This window comes from Talpa europaea (assembly GCF_964194135.1).
Source record: "Talpa europaea genome assembly, chromosome: 1".
Lineage (NCBI taxonomy): Eukaryota > Metazoa > Chordata > Mammalia > Eulipotyphla > Talpidae > Talpa > Talpa europaea.
In genome coordinates, this window is record NC_140073.1 from 144,105,717 (window position 1) to 144,121,369 (window position 15,653).

General features: G+C 48.4%; 1 protein-coding gene across 4 annotated transcripts; it reads right to left on the reverse strand.

Annotated features, from left to right (window-relative positions):
• Positions 1-860: 860 nt before the first annotated feature.
• ZNF142 (zinc finger protein 142) lies at positions 861-15,077 on the reverse strand (the record flags this gene model as incomplete). 4 transcript variants are annotated; one of them, XM_084235471.1, is made up of 8 exons in its annotated part: positions 861-1,330; positions 2,212-2,317; positions 2,921-5,822; positions 6,581-6,758; positions 8,459-9,283; positions 10,460-10,624; positions 11,925-12,215; positions 14,801-15,077. In XM_084235471.1, 8 exons carry the CDS (start codon positions 15,075-15,077, stop codon positions 861-863), a joined length of 5,214 nt encoding a protein of 1,737 aa, XP_084091597.1. The 4 variants fall into 4 exon arrangements, with proteins under 4 accessions (XP_084091597.1, XP_084091596.1, XP_084091595.1 ...); XM_084235470.1 differs by having other exon boundaries at positions 11,925-12,524; XM_084235469.1 differs by having other exon boundaries at positions 10,460-10,651; positions 11,925-12,524.
• Positions 15,078-15,653: the final 576 nt, after the last annotated feature.

The following is a 15,653-nucleotide window of genomic DNA, read 5'->3' on the forward strand; positions in this document are numbered from 1 at the left end:
GGGTTATGCGATCCTAGTCTTCCTGAACAGTTTGTCTGGAATAGTCCTGGTTTGTCTACTATACCAGCGTAATTAATTTCCCAGTGTACCTGGGAAGTTTTAGATGATTTATTATATAGTCATTATGAGGCACTTACAGAATTCTAGAGATTTACCCTGTCAATGATTGGACTTTCATACTATTCTTATACTTTGAGTAGCTGCTGAGCCAGACTGAGGAGGCTTTATAGGTAGCAAACCCTCATTCAACAGATAGACAAAGGAGCCTGGAAATAAGGAGCAGGGTGAAGGCCAAAACAGGCTCAGGGATAGAGAGAAGGCAGACCTGGGCCTTTCAATGGTCAATCACTTAGTGAAGACAGGAGGCAAAGGAGAAGCAGAGGTCTGAAAGGCGACAGAGCAGATGGAGAGGAAGCCTGGAAATGTTAAGACGGAATTGGACGAATCTACAAGTTAGTAATCATTCTGTTTAACATGCTTTATAGACCATTAGGTGCAACAGCACATGCAGTTAGATACAACAGTTTCAAGGATGCTGAGAGAAAAAAAGACTTGACATAATAAAAGGTGAAGTGAAGATGGAATGAATAAAATCAGGATCTTACAGCCAGCAACTTCAGTGGAGTTATAAGAAACTAGGAACTCAGAAGTTAAAAACACAAAATGCCTCAATAAGAAACCAATTTGTGGTCCATGACCATCAAATTCAAAGCAATATAGCTGTGTCCCAGAGGGGTCCAGCCTCCCTGACACCCCAAAGCCAGCGCTTCCTAAGGCCCTGAGCTCTTCAGGCTAGCTCTGGTTCCAGTCTGCACATCTTGGACGATGTCCTCTTTCTGTTTGGGAGGGGAAGTAGGCGATCAGCCATCAGGTCCAGTTGGGGGAACAGCAAGAGCAGGAGGGCTGGGATCCTCCAACTGCACGTCATGGAGGTGCACCGTGGGGGTGGTGGGGTCTTTGCCCACGCCTTGGTTTGGGTCAGCTTGGTCAGGGTGGTGCCTGCGCACATGTTTGACCACCTGGAATTTCTGCTTGGCCTTGTAGTTGCAAAGGCGGCAGAAGAAGGGGTGGCGGTCAGTGTGCGTGAGGGCATGATGGCGTAGGCCTGCGGCCCAGCGGAAAGCACGGTGGCACACATTGCACACATAGGGTTTGGCCTCGCTGTGCTTGCGGAGGTGTGTGCGTAGCAGGAAGCGAGTCTTAAAGGCCTTGCCACACTGTTCACACATGAAGGCCCGAGCTTCCCGGTGCCGTGTCTCCTGGTGCACACGCAGTGCATCAGCCCGGTTGGTGCAGTACTCACACTCGGGGCACTGGTATGGCTTCAGTCCTGCAGGACAGGGCAAGCACAGGGAACAAATTACCACTGAAGTAAGTGGTTCATTGTGATTCTGGGACATGAAGAACACAAGCAGCAAGCAAATAACCACATCTTTGGAACATTCTAGTCCTGTCTGACATTTCTGTGCCCTCTCCCAATACAGCCTCTGCATATAACGGGTGCTCAAAGGATGTGATAACTAACTGGACCCCCAAGCGGTCGCTTGATAGCAATGAATACTTAGATATGATTGGATTTCCAGATGGAAAATTCCAACCCCTTTTTGCTCATGGGTGACTCGTTGAAGTTGGGAATCCATTTAAAATAACTCCTGTTCAACTCAGTAAGTAAAGAAAATGTTTAAGATTGAACAAAGTAGAGGTGAAAGAAATATTCATAGATGCAGAGTGCCTTGAAATGCATCTGATCAATTCCTTTAAATGGGGCCATAGACAACAACAGCAGACAAACACTAATTAACCCTTTCCTGAGAACCTACAGTTTGTGGATTCTATGCCCTGGAACAAAAAAAAGGACAAGTTTAAACAGGTGAAGGGTCCACTTTCTCTTCCTTACTCATTATAGGTCCATCATGTCTGTGAAGGAACCCAGCAGACCTGCCCTCTCTCATGTATGAGTTGGCAAGTTCTCACCGGTAGGTAGATGGTTTTGTGCATGATTACACATGCCCAGGTTCCTCTTTCTTCTGATTCTGAGAGGTTTTCAGTGGTCTGGAGAGCTATTCTGGGCATTCAGTCTGCCCACTACCCCCGAGGTGAAAACTGATGGGTGCCCTGAATCTGAGCAGGACACATACGTCACCTCAGAGAGGCCGGGAGTGTCAGGGGGTGGGGGATATCTTTGGGCCTGTCAAAACCACGCAGACTCACCTGTGTGCTTGGTCATATGGTACTTGAGTTGGTTGACCCATTTGCACTTGTAGCCACAGTCAGGGCACAGATACTTCCGTTCTTCCTTGTGGATTCGCATATGGTACTAGAGAAAGGAAGAGCAAAGAATATACCCAGAAAATGTGCACCCCTTGTCACTTGCTAGATGTGGAAATAGAGGAAGTAGGCAGAGAAACTGCTGGCAAATAACCCTGTGCCCTGCTCCCTTCCTATCTATATTCCTGTGACTAATCAGGCCCCTCTGCCCCACCCCCACCATCTGGCCACTTTGACACCAGTCCAACCCATTTGGTATAGCCCCAGGTCTGCCTTGGTGACCTCGGTTCTGTCACTTAGCTGTGTTTTGGGGTGACCTAGCTCCTAATTCTCATTAAGTGGAAAATAGTAAAAGTAACTCTCTTATTTTTGAAAGACGCAAAACTACAATGCCTGGCACACAGTAAGTGCTCAACAGATGTCAGCTGCTATTATCCAGATTATCCCAAACCTATTACATGTGTTTATCACAAACCAAATATTATAGCATGTTGCCTTTGCAATAATCCTATTATCCCCTATTCCCATGTGAGGAACTGAGGCTTGGAGAACTTCAGGTACCTGACCAGGGTCACAAGGCTAGAGAACTCAGGTAGTTTAACTTCACAGCCTGCCCTCCTTCCACTCCTGGCTCCCATGGCTCTAACTTTACCTTGAGGCGGGAGGGGTCAGCACAGGCATAGGGGCAGAGGTGACAGCGGTAGGGCTTTTCTCCAGTGTGGATGCGGCTATGCCACGTGATCTTCTGTCGGTTCTTGGTGCTATATGCACAATCAGTACACTTGTAGAGTCGGGTGCCCCCATGGCCTTTCACATGGTGGTCCAGCACCAGCTGATGGCGGCATGCAAAGTCACAAAAAGGGCAGCGCAGAGGGGGCTGACTAGCTTCCTGATCCCCATCTGAGGCTGCTGCTGCTACTGAAGTTTCCTCGTGCTGTTCCAGGTAGTGCTTCACCAGGCCCACTCGCTCCCGGGCAGCAAAGTCACAGAGCTGGCAGCGGTGGCTGAAATGCTGCTGTCTACGGTGCTCATCCAAGGCCGGCCGACTAGGGAAAGCCTCCTGGCAGGCCCCACACTCGAGCCGTGGGTGCTGTTTACGGGTGTGTCCCCGAAGGCTGGCAGGGCTGGGGCACAGTAACCCACAGCGGGAGCAGTGCAGAGGGCCCTCAGTGGCCTCTGCAGGAGAGCCTGGGGCTGGGGGCACAGGCTCGGGATGCCGACGTAAAGCATGTTGTTTGAGTGCTGTCTCAGAGCTGAACTGGGCTTCACATCGGGGACAGGCAAAGGCTGGGGTGCCCTGGTGGCAGCTATTGACGTGGCGTGTGATGTCATGGCGAAGGTAGCCACTATAGTCACAGAGGGGACAGAAGTGGGTTGGTGTTTTGTCATGGACTCTTAGCCGGTGCAAGCGCAGTTTTGAGTTAGTACCAAATGTCTGGGGACAGGAGCTGCAGGGGATGCGGCCAACGCCCGTGTGTCGGGACTGGTGAGCCTCCAACCGGTACCTCCTGGTGGTGGAAAAGTCACAGAAAGGGCACTGATGTGGCTTCACGCCCTCATGCTTGAGGCGCCGGTGCTGCTGCAAGCACCGGCTCTGTTTGCAGGTGAAACCACAGTCCCCACACTGAAGAGGGGGTCGGGGGCCACGGGCTGGGGTTCCTGAGGGGTGCCTCCGCTTCTGGTGGAGCCTCAGGGCAGCAGCAGCAGGAGCAGTGAATGGGCAGAGGCTGCAGTGCAGCTCTCCAGACTTCTCGAGGGGGCAGCCCCGGGTCTGGTGAGTCCTCATAGCCCGTTCCTGCTGGCAGCTAAAGGGACACGTGGGGCAGGAGAAGCGAGCCCCCTTCTGCTTTGGAGTCAGAGCTGTGTCCCCACTGCCAGGGCTATATTCTCTGCTCCCACTATTTAGGGGAGCAGAGTCCCCATCGCCCAGCAGGGACACAACAGGTTGGAAGGCCCTTCGCTTTCCGCCCCGGCAGCCTTCGGTCACATGAGAGGTAATGGAGGAGCGCCGAGAACAAAGGAACGTGCATGAGTTGCAGTGAAACTTGCCCTGCTCAAAGTGGAACTTCTCAGGGGTCTCTGTGGGTGAAGAGTTTGCTGCAGGAGGGACTGGGGAGTCAGAGAATATAGCAAGAGGCTTCTCAGTTTCTTCTGGCTCCCTAGGAAGCGCAGGAGCGTCTTTGGTGGGCACTAGCTCTACTTCTAATGGTGCAGATGGGGGCTTCCCACCTTCCGCATCCTCAGAGGCCTGGGTGCCTGGAGGCAGAGGAGGCGTGGGTGAGTCTGGTCTGGGTAAGCCCTTGTTCTTTCTGAGCACAACAGGGCACTTCTTCAGCAGGTGGGTGCTGAGGCCCCGCTGTTGCTTGAAGCTAGCCCCACACTCAGGGCATAGCAGGGGCTCTCGACGACCATGGCACCCAGTCCGGGAGTGCAAACTCAAGGCCTTCTCCCGGCGTGTAACAAAAGGGCAGTGTGGGCAGCGGAAGGCCCGCCCCTCTCCCTGTATCACTACCATCTGAACCCGCCCCTCCAGCACCAGTGCCTCTGCCTGTTCTTTGTCCTGCCTCCTTAGGGCCTTGAGTAATGACTCTGACTCAGAAAACTGGGGCAGGGGTGCTGTCTTAGTGGGTAGAATTGCCTTCAAAGTTCCCACCCAACTGTTAGGGGGCTCCTCTGAGGAAGAGAGATTACTGGGGTTTCCAGGGGCTGGCTTTTCCAGAATGGGCTCTTCTTCAGCACCTACACCAGAAGTCCCGGCACTTTCAAAGGCAGACAACTCCGTCAAAGTTCCGTCTGGCTCTTCTAGTGTCAGCGGCCCTGATGGATCCAGGGGCCTGAACTCCACAGGGGCTGTTCCTGTGATCTCCTCAAGTGGGCGCTCGGCAACAGGTTCAAGCTCTACTCCCAGGGCCTCTAGGTGTAGTGTGCAGCCACTTTCATCTACCTCTGCTGGACTGGGACTACCAACCAGGTCATCCCCCTGGGGAACCTCACTGTCCTCCTGTCTCCCGGTGCTGTCCTCCTCACTGGTTGCTGGCAGGGCTTGATCCAAGCTGGGGTTTATCATAGTTCCAGGGTCATGGCCAGACCCCTCAGACTGGACAGACAGTTGGCTGGAGGGATCTGAGACTGGTGGGGGTGTTGGGCACTGCCTGGCTGTCTCTGGCTCCTGGTTGGCATAACGGAGCTGCCAGACCTGGTCCCCGGGCACGTAGCCATGGGCCTTGCGCTTGTGGAAGAAGAGGGTGGTGTTGCTGAAGGTGCGGTAGTCACAGAGGGCACAGCGGAACTCACGGAGGCGGGTATGCTTGCAGTTCTCATGACTCAGCAGGGCCTGCTTGTGGCGGCTCTGGTAGCTGCAGTAGCGGCAGGGGTAGAGTGGGGCTGGCGTGCCAGGGTGGTGCTGGGAAGCCATGTGCTTTTGCAGCTCGTACTTCCGTTTGCAAGCAAAGGCACACACCTCACACATCAGGGACTTGCCCTGGTGCCGCAGTTTGTGGCTGCTCAGCTGATCAGCCCGGTGACAGCGATAGGAGCACTGGTTGCACTGGTACCTGGTAAGGAGGGGAGGGGCAAAGTCACAATAATAAATGAATCATAATCGACAGTTACTAAGTGAAAACCTGCAATGGACCACGCTCTATACTCAGCATCATAAATGCATCATCAAAATTAATTTTTCTCACTACCCTATGAAATACATAGTTCCATTTCGCAAGTGAGAATACTAGAGCACAGAAATTAATAACTTGTCTAAGGTTACAAAGACAGTGAAGAGCAGAGACGGTCTAGCTTCAGGGCCTATGTTCTAACCTCTACATTGCTTCCTAAAGGGGAAAGACAGTGAATCAGAAACCGACTGTGGACTTCTAAGGAGTTGATGGGGGTATGGCTCTATGGAACAGGTCTCTGTGCTTAGTTTCCATTTTCCTGGGGAGGCATGAAAGCTATGGAGAAATCCCCTAGCCAATTGTGCCCACCAATCAATCCCCTCTGGATCTGGATTCTGGATTTGGAAGAGGTCAGGACTGGGCCCACAATACAAATCTATCTATTTCCTTAGGACTGAACTCAAAGAACTCAAGAGACACCTTGTCTCTAGGCCCATACTCTGGGTCTATATATATGCCCTTCCCTTAGCCCAGAGAGTTCTCACCATATAGGTGGGGCCAAAGGCCCAGAGGGCAGCTATAGGCCACGGATCTGAGATGATAGGAGCAGAGAAGGCATCAGGAGTTTCTCCATGGCCAGTTGAACAGGTGACTTAGCATAAGGTTCTCGAGGTGGGGGTGGGACACGTGTGCACTCATACCTGAGGTCGCCAGCGTGTTTTCGCATGTGCACACTGAGGTAATGCTTCCACTTGGTGACATAGCCACACTCAGTGCACATGTAGTCCTTGGTGTTGGAGTGCGTCAGCATGTGCTTAGACAGGTAGCTCACGTCTCGGCATGTGAAGTCGCACAGCTCACATTTGTGAGGCTTTTCGCCTTATTGTGGAAGCGGGGGCAAGAGTGGGGGCCAGAGGAGAAAACACAGGTTAGACACAGAACAAGCAAGTGGACAGACCATTTGCCCTGCACGCTTGCCCTGATGTCAGGTAGGAGTAAAAGTCTGATGTACCTGAGGAGCTGATCACAAAGGTTGGTGCCTGTTTCACATCCTTCTCAAACAACTACTCTAGTGTAGAGGGAAAGTGAGACTGAGCTTTTCAAAGCTACCTTTAGAGTCCACTCTTGACACAGTTTGTTGGCACTAATGGCCAACTGTTTCATGTAGTCCAACTCCTTCCAGCTTTGTGGAAGAAGAAAATAATTAGGCAATACAACACAGGAGTTAAGAACTGACTCCAGACTCTAACACGGTAATGACAATGCTAACAGCCAACACTTATATTGTCCTTTGCCCTGTACCTTCCTGAGCACTTTATAAAAATGCCTCCTCACTAAATCCTTGCAATAGCCCCATGAAGCAGGTGCCATGATTATTCCATTTACAGAAGAGGAAATTGAGGCAGAGAAATCAAAGAGCTATTAGTGGTGGTCCAAATTCCAGCTTACTACGATGTGGACTTTGGCAAGTTATTTAATCCCTCTAAATCTGTTTTCTTGTCTCCAAAAATGGAGTAGCAAAAATACTGACCTCACAATATTAAATAGGACACCCCAAAGTCCTCAGTGGTACCCAGTGAGAATTGAAGGATAAGCTGTCCATATAGTTGCTCAAGACCAGGCACTAAGAGGCTAGGGCATGTTCCTTTAGGACCCTTCCCTTATCCTGCCCACCTACTCAGTCCCTTCCCTGTGGTAAAAGCCAAACACCTTGGTGTTCTGGTTCTGATACCAGCTGTCTGATCTCGCAAAAGGGCATTTAACTTTTCAGCTTCTCATCTTTGCCTGCCTTCCATATATGAAAAAATTCTGTAAACTATAAAGCACGATATAGACGTAAGGCTTTAGGAAAGGTCCCAGAAAAATGAGCTTTCTGACTAAGGCATTTATAAAATTAAACTATTAGATGGGAACAATGGTTTTGTCCCAAGTTGCCAAAACTGTCCTCCCAACCAGAGTTTTGATGAGATTTTTTAATATCTTATCAATCACTGATGCTGACAGAATAGAGACTGGATGATGCTATAGCAGGAAGTCTAATTTGGTCATCACTCAAGGCATCAGTAATGCTAGAGAACAATTAAGAGTCTGAGTTGAAATATTTACAACTTTCAGGTCACATGAGGTCATCAGGTTTCAGTGTCATGGATGTCCAAGCTACACGGAAGGCCACACAAGTATGATGGCTCAATGCTCTTGACTACTGTCTCACAGCACATCCCAAAACTCAAACTGCAAATGTATCTGTTCCAGTTTGGTTTTTGTTGTTGTAATAGTCTGGGTATTGACCCACCCAAACCTGTCTAGGGCCTTAAGGGTGAGGCATAACAGCACAGTGGGTTAGAACACAGGTTTTGGATCAGACTGCCTGGATTCAAATCCTGTATTGACAGTTTCTAGCTGATGACACTCAAGGCTTATTTGAAATTCCGAATACTAGATTCAGCTCTAGGAATACCAGGTTAAATGAGACAATGTCTCCAAAGGCCTTCATGTGTCTGGTACACAGCAAAAGCTCATCTTAGCCATCATCAGAATTATCATGACGGTTTTTAATTTTAGGATAGAGGCCAGCTTACCAGTATGAAGCAGCATGTGGCGAATGAGCACCCTCTTGTGGGCAGTGGCAAAGCTGCACTCGGGACACTGGTGGATCTTCTCATGAGCATGCATCTTGCCCACATGGTCCTGGTAAGCCACTGGATTGAAGGTAGCAAAGGGGCAGAAGGTGCAGCGCAGCTCTTCATTGCCAGGGTGGCCCTGCTTCTTGTGTTTGCGGAACAGGTGCTTGTTGGAGCAGGCGAAGTCACAGTGGGGGCAGTGGAAGGCATAGTGGCTCTTGTGGTGGGCCTCCATGGCTTCAGCTGTGGCAAAGAGCATGGGACACGAGTGATGGCGGCACTCCACAGCCCGCACCCCATGGGTCTCCTTCAGGTGCTTTACAAAGGCCTTGCGGTCAGGTGCTGCATAGCTGCAGCCTTCCTGAAAGCAGCCAAGGGGCAACGGCTCTGCTGCAGCTGCTGCTGTGTGGCTCTTGAGATGCTCCTTAAGGGCCTGGCTGAGGCGGAATTCCTCACGGCAGACAGGACAGGCATAGGTGTCTGAGTAGAAGTTGGAAATATCCTCGTGCATGCTGGCCATATGGCGGTTAAGTGCATTCCTCTCCACTGCGCTGTAGTGGCAGAGTGGGCAGCGGTGCGCCTTCTGGCCCAACTCCCGCAGCAGATGGGTCTTGAGCTTACTCTTACTGGTGAAGAACTTCTGGCAGTTGGGGCACTGCAGGCTGGGGTCTGGGAAGTGGAGATGCAGGTGCTCTACCAGGTGGGTCCGCTTCTTAAAGCAGCGCTTGCATTCTGGACACATGTGGGTCTTGAAGAGGGATTCGGTGCCAGAAGCCACATCTCCTGGGAGAGGGTAAGACAGAGAGGGTTGGAAGAGATTCCTTTATAGGTCAGAGGCTGGTAGATAATGGAAGAACCACAATTCGCCCAGACACAAACACTGGGTGGCCTTTCTCTTTTCTCGCAGGGAACAAAACAATGGCATCGCAAACAGTGTGGACGCAAAGAAGATGAGAAATTCAGGTACAGAAACATGTCAAGGACTCCTCAGAACTTGCTGGGGCCTGTTTGAAACATTTTACCCAGGTCCTCTCTATTCCTGAGCCTTTGTCTAGAGCTGCTCCAAAAAAACAATCTGGGGACCTCCCTGGTGGCTCAAGGGGTAGGCTCAGTGCTATCACTGACAAGGCCTGAGTTCGATCCCTGCCAGGGAGCTGACCCACATGGTGCAGCAGACCTCTCCTGACTCGCCTGCTGCTCCCCTCAGCAGTGTATTTCACTTCATCTGCCTGTTCTGCTCCCCACTTTGTCTCTGGTGAATCCTCTCACCCCGTACCTCTGGCCTACACCGTGGTTTTTGTATGAATAAATAAAAATAAATCTTTTTTTTTTTTAAAAGAACAATCTGGATGGAACATTCCTGTACTTGTTCCTGGGGCAGGCAGAACGATCAGGGCAGTTGTTTGGAAGGAAAAGCAACCCATAGGGAATAAGCAGAAAGGAAGAGAAGTACTCCTACTTCCTTACACTGAAAGGCAGACTAAGTTCTAGAACGTAGAGATCTAGGAGTAAATGCAATCAGAGCTTTTCTATTCACTTGACAGTAAATGTGTTCTGTGTGTGGTGGGTTTCCAATGGTGCTCTACTGAGTTGGAAAACTGGGAAGCAAGGGTTCAGGGGAAAAGAAACCTTAAGGGCTCACTGCCAGTCAGTGCCAGGCTGCTGATAACCAGTAACTGCTGGCAGCTTCATACTATGGATATCACCCTCTCACTGCCTACAAAAGAGCGTTCTGCCTGAGAAAATCCAGGCTAGGAGAACAAATTCCATTTACTCGTACCCTGCGTACTATAGTCTTTATCTATTTATCATGTGCCCACTAGAATGTCAGTGTGGAACATTAGAACTTGAAGACTCTGACCAAAGTCTAGAAAACAAAATCCTAACACCTGAATGCCAAGCTCTCCACAATCCATTCTTCCCCACTCATGAGAGGCTCAAGTACAATCATGTTATTACCTTCTAACTGCTGTGTCCCCTCGTCTTTCTCCAGGGCTTTCTGGGACTCCTTCTGGGTGCTGCTCTCTTCTTCCTCTACATCCTCTTCTTCAGCTGACTCACGCCCAGGCAAGGGCATACATGCTTCTTCCAAAGTCTGTCCCTCCCCAGGGGGCAGTTTGGGAGCTGGAAACATATAAAACTTGATGAATTCTACAGGAGTCAATGACTACACAGAATGTTTGTATTTCTCTCACTGGCTCGAAGAATAATCTCCCCATTTCATAAAGGAATCTTGGGACCTAGGAATATAAATTTATACCCACTGAAGATAGGGGTAGGAAGACCAGGCGCTCAGCTGTCAGTAATGCTGCTCTTTAAAGTAAATCATACCTCAGGTGACACCATCTTCAGACCCTTTGAAGGTAAGAACTTTGAGGTCACTGGAGTGGGGATAGGGGCTGAGAGGTACACAATGTGCATGGAACTTTACTGGCTCAGGGTCCCAAGGCTAATGGCTGGTGGCTCAGTGAAGGTGAATGTATGCTGGCCTCTATAATGTTCTACTGAGAAACCCTACTCAGCAATTCAGGATCACACCTTGTCCCTTCAAATTCATTCCTTTTATCTATATCTCAAGAGAGGCATGGGCCTCCCCGGTGGCGCAGCAGTTAAGCGCTGGGCTGCAAAGCTGCCCACAGCCTCTGCAGCGCCGGTTCATTCCCCGGCTGCTGGTGAGGGTCCCATGTGGTGCGCAGACCTCTCCTGCCACGCCTGCTGCTCCCTTCAGCAGCGTATTTCGTCAGTCTGTCTGTTCTGCTCCCCACACTGGCTCTGGTGAATTCTCTCACCCTCCCATGTTTCTGACTGTACCCAGTGCTTGTATAAATAAATTGAAAAAAAAAAAAAAAAAAAGAGGCAGCTGTCTCAGTAAGGCAAAGACACATGACTATTTCCCAGGAAAGAGGAGTCTTATCTTTGGACCCCAGAGCACAACTAGCAAGTCAAATTCTCTCATGAATGAGAACCCGCACTTCTCAGAACTCAGTTTGTCTAGAGCCTCTTGCTCCTCTATTCACCCTATGCCCTTTTCTTGAGACTAAGAGGAGTAAGCTTCAGTGAAGCACCTCTTCTTGAAGGGTTTTTTATCCTGCTTGCCTTTGGAGCGCTCAGTATTCCACCAGTCACTAATGAGGCATTTCAGCTCTTGCCTTCACAAAATTTTGAAATGGATCAGAAAAAAAACATTGGTTTTTAAGGCCACAGTAAGCCAAATCTTACTCTATGGACAAAGGCTTCTTTGTTCTGTATATTCAACTTTTCTAGACGCCTTTTCCATGTGATCTAGTTATTCTGCCCTCCTGGGCCACTGCTCTGGATTCCCTTCTCCTCAAGCACATTCATGCACTGGAAACAACTGCCTCTCTTATAACACTGACTATGGCTGCATTCCAGGCAGGGTAGAGCTAGGCCCTTGGTCTCATACCTGGCAGCAGCTCCTGGGATGGAAGACCCTGAACGGTAGACAGTTCTCCTTGTGTCCCGGCCCCATGGCTCCTCTGATGCTGCCGGAAGAGTTTGACGTTGGAGCCCATGAAGCTGCAATGTTTGCAGTGGAAAGGGTAATGGGCCTGCCGGTGCAGTTCCATGCCCTGCTGGCTCCCGAAGAGCAGAGGGCAGCCCCGGAAAGAACAGGGCACAGGAACCACTCTGTGGGTCTGCCTCAGGTGGTGCTGCAGACCCTTTCGATCTTCAATGGAGAACACACAGCCAGACTCTGGGCAGGAGAAGGTGTCAGGAGTGCCCCGGTGAATCTTGAAGTGGCTCTTCAGGGCCTGGGGTTGGGCAAACTCCTGTCTACACACAGGGCATGGCAGGGGGCTATCTGGTGGGCTCTGGCCCGGTAGAGGGCTAGGTAGAGTAAGGCTGCTGGGGGGCAGCTCTACAGAGCATGAGGGATTAGAGAGGTCCTGCACAGGTTGTATAAGGGTCTCAGTGCACTGGTGCAGGGCCAGCAGAGTGGGCTCTGCGAAGCTCTGCTCACAGTGCTCACAGAAGTACACCTCCACCACCTTTACCAGGACACCTGCAGGCAGAGGACCGACAGAGAAAGGCATAGAATCAGATGGAATGAGACTCATAGGGGTTAGTTACTAGTAGAAAATGTAGGTAAATCTTTTAATATTTGTGGAGAGGAGATAGATGGACTTTAAGTCTGGTTCTACACCGGGCCTATAAGCCCCATATGGTCAGGGCCAGTTTATCTTACACATGTGTTTGGATTCCTAGTAGCTTCACAGTACTTGGCGCAAAACAGGTGCTTAATAAAAATTTGTTAAATCAATATAACAAGCATTAACCAAATCCAGAAAGCATTAAGAAAAGGTAAAATATTTGGCCCAAACAAAAAATTAGGAACTGGGGCCTCCCCGATGGTGCAAGGGGTTAAGCACTGCACTATGAAGCAATCCGCAGACTCTGCAGCACGAGTTTGATCCCCAGCCGGCCAGGGAGCAACCCACATGGTGAAAGCAGATCTCAGTCAGTCTGTCTGTTCTGCTCCCCACTCTGTCTCTGGGGAATCCTCTTACCCTCCGCCCCCATCTCTGGCCTGTACCCCAGCTCTTGTATGCATAAATACATAAATATTAAAAAAAAAAATTAGGAACTTCCAAAAGAAGAAAACAACAATTTGTGGGTAATATCTGCAATGTAAATGACAAAGTATTACTTTCATATTCTACAAAGATATTTTCAGAGACAGTAATTCATAAAATGGAGAAAATTTGACCCTTTTGAAAAGAGTCAAATCACTTTCATAAGAATCACTGCCGTTTCATAAGCAATGGGAGGGACCTTGATTAGGAAAAGGCTTGGGAAACACTGTTGTTTGGTTTTCCAACTGCCCTACGAGAAAAGCGACCAGGGATTCTTCAAGATTAAGATCATTATGCTTGTTAATGGGGGAGCTGTGACTCAAGCCCAGGTGTGTCCTACATTTATTCTGATGGTCCTTTTTAATTATTTTTTTGTATTAACAAAAATTCAGAACAAGTCAAATGATGTAAAAGTACACAAGAAGAGAATAACCAGTGTCCAGTTCATGACACTTCAGAGCAGAGAAATCAAAATGAAATTTTTGCTCTTAGTGGTGGATATTTGGGTTGTTCCCAACTGTAACAAAATAAAGCTGCTCTTACACATCCTTATCTCTATATCCTTTGTTGCATGTGTGTACATTTCTAAAGGACATATCCTTGGAAGTGGAGTTATTGGGTCAGAGTATGCATATTTAAAAGTTGTTAAAAAAATTGTTAAAAAAAAAGCTATATAAATGAGCTGACCTTCAAAAAATTATGCTACTTTATACTCTCCATCAATTTCCCCACAGCCTTAACAACACAAATTATTTTTTAAAAATGTTTAATTTTTTCCAAAGTTGAAAAACAGAAATGGCATCTCAGTTATTTTTAACTGGAATTTATGTGTAAAACTGAACATCCTTATAGTTGTTGACTATTTTTCTTCTTTAGCAAATTGTAGCTAGGCTTCTTTCCTCCTTTTTACAAAATACTGTTTCTTTTACTGTGTCTTTAAATTTTAAAGATTACTGGCTCTTATTTATTGTGAAATCTCTTTGCTTTTTATTTCTTCTATCTATATAAGTTTAGAAATAATATGTGGTAAATTAGCTAATCTTTTCCAGTGCTCTTTGTCACTATACTACTCTGTCAAGGGAAGTGGTGACAACTGTAGCTGGAGGATGGCAGCTAAAAAACAGGGAAATTACCTAAAAATAAGTCTGTAGACATGGAAAAAATAGAGGGAAGAGTCTTTCAGCATAAATACCAATACTCAACTCCTGTTCTTAACAACATGCCTTGGATCAGTAATGTATGTTAGACACAAGAAACTAGGGCAGGGAAATACCAGATTACTGCTTGCAGAGCCCTGATAAACCCTGGGTAGTAGAAGGAGGCTGGGCATTTTGCTTAATCCCTGGCTGTAGTTCCTGGGTGGGAAGAGCAGTATGGGGGAAATAATCCCCAAGGTCTATAGGAGTAAGGACAAAGTCAGAATCAGGCGAAGGTGTCAGAAAGGTCTTCCCTTCTGGATTACCGCCCAGCAAATGTGAAGCCCTTGCAGGTATAGACTCTGCCAAGAGCCTGTTACAAGGCTGTATATACCTCGCCAGCTTTCAATCAACATCTACCAACTGCAAAGCAAATTACAACATCTCTAAGTATAAAAATAGGATGCTACCTTGGATTCTCATTATATTTATATAGAAGGATCAAAAATAGCACAGACAAAACCTCAGGGCTGCTTGTTCCAATGGCCTGCTAACAGCTGTGTTTCTACCTGGGGACTCTCCAGGAGCACCGGGGGACAGGTTTCCAGCTACTGCTTCCACAATGATCTCCATGTTTCCTGTGTCCTCTTCAGTTGCTGTGGCCTCTACCAGCAGGCAGCCTGGGTCAGCTGTCAAAGGTGTAGGGTTCGCAGGACAGGAGCTCTGTGTGGGCTCCAGGATTCCACGGTTAGAGAGAGGTGGGGGGATCAGCAGTAGTTCAGGGCAGAGTCCATCCATCTCCTCAGTACTGTTGGCTGGCTGTGTGTCCAACACAGGGTCTGTCATTACAACTTCTATGTTGTAGCCTCTTAAGTGCTGATAAAACAACCAGAAGAGAAATCATACAGAATAATTACATTGCTCTTTCTTCCCAGCTGGTATGGGTGTATAACCCAATGCCTGCCCAATTAGGTATTTGCTTGCACAGCAGCATGCCATACCTACTTAATCTCAATAAAGGATTTTTTATGACAATATTTAAAACAAAAAGCACAAAAATGACAGTAGGGGTAATTTGGAGAGAAGCCAGCAAGTTTCAACCAATATATCAAAAGACTGTAGTTTATGTTTCTTTCTTGGACCTCTGTACCTTGGTCAAATCATTAAGCAATCTAGGTCTCAATATTCTTATCTGCAACAAAATTGGGTGGGGCCAAGGGAATCTCAGAGGTCCTGTCCCTCTTAATATTTTGTGACATCACTCCTTAACATGGGTTTAAGGCATTTTCTTCATGATCTGGCCTCTGCTGACTTTTCCCCTCAACAGATCTCTGAACCTGACATAACAATATCTTGCCTTTTGCTTTCACATCTTTCCACATGCTTGCACACCTCCTCCCCTGCCCACCACCACTGGCATTT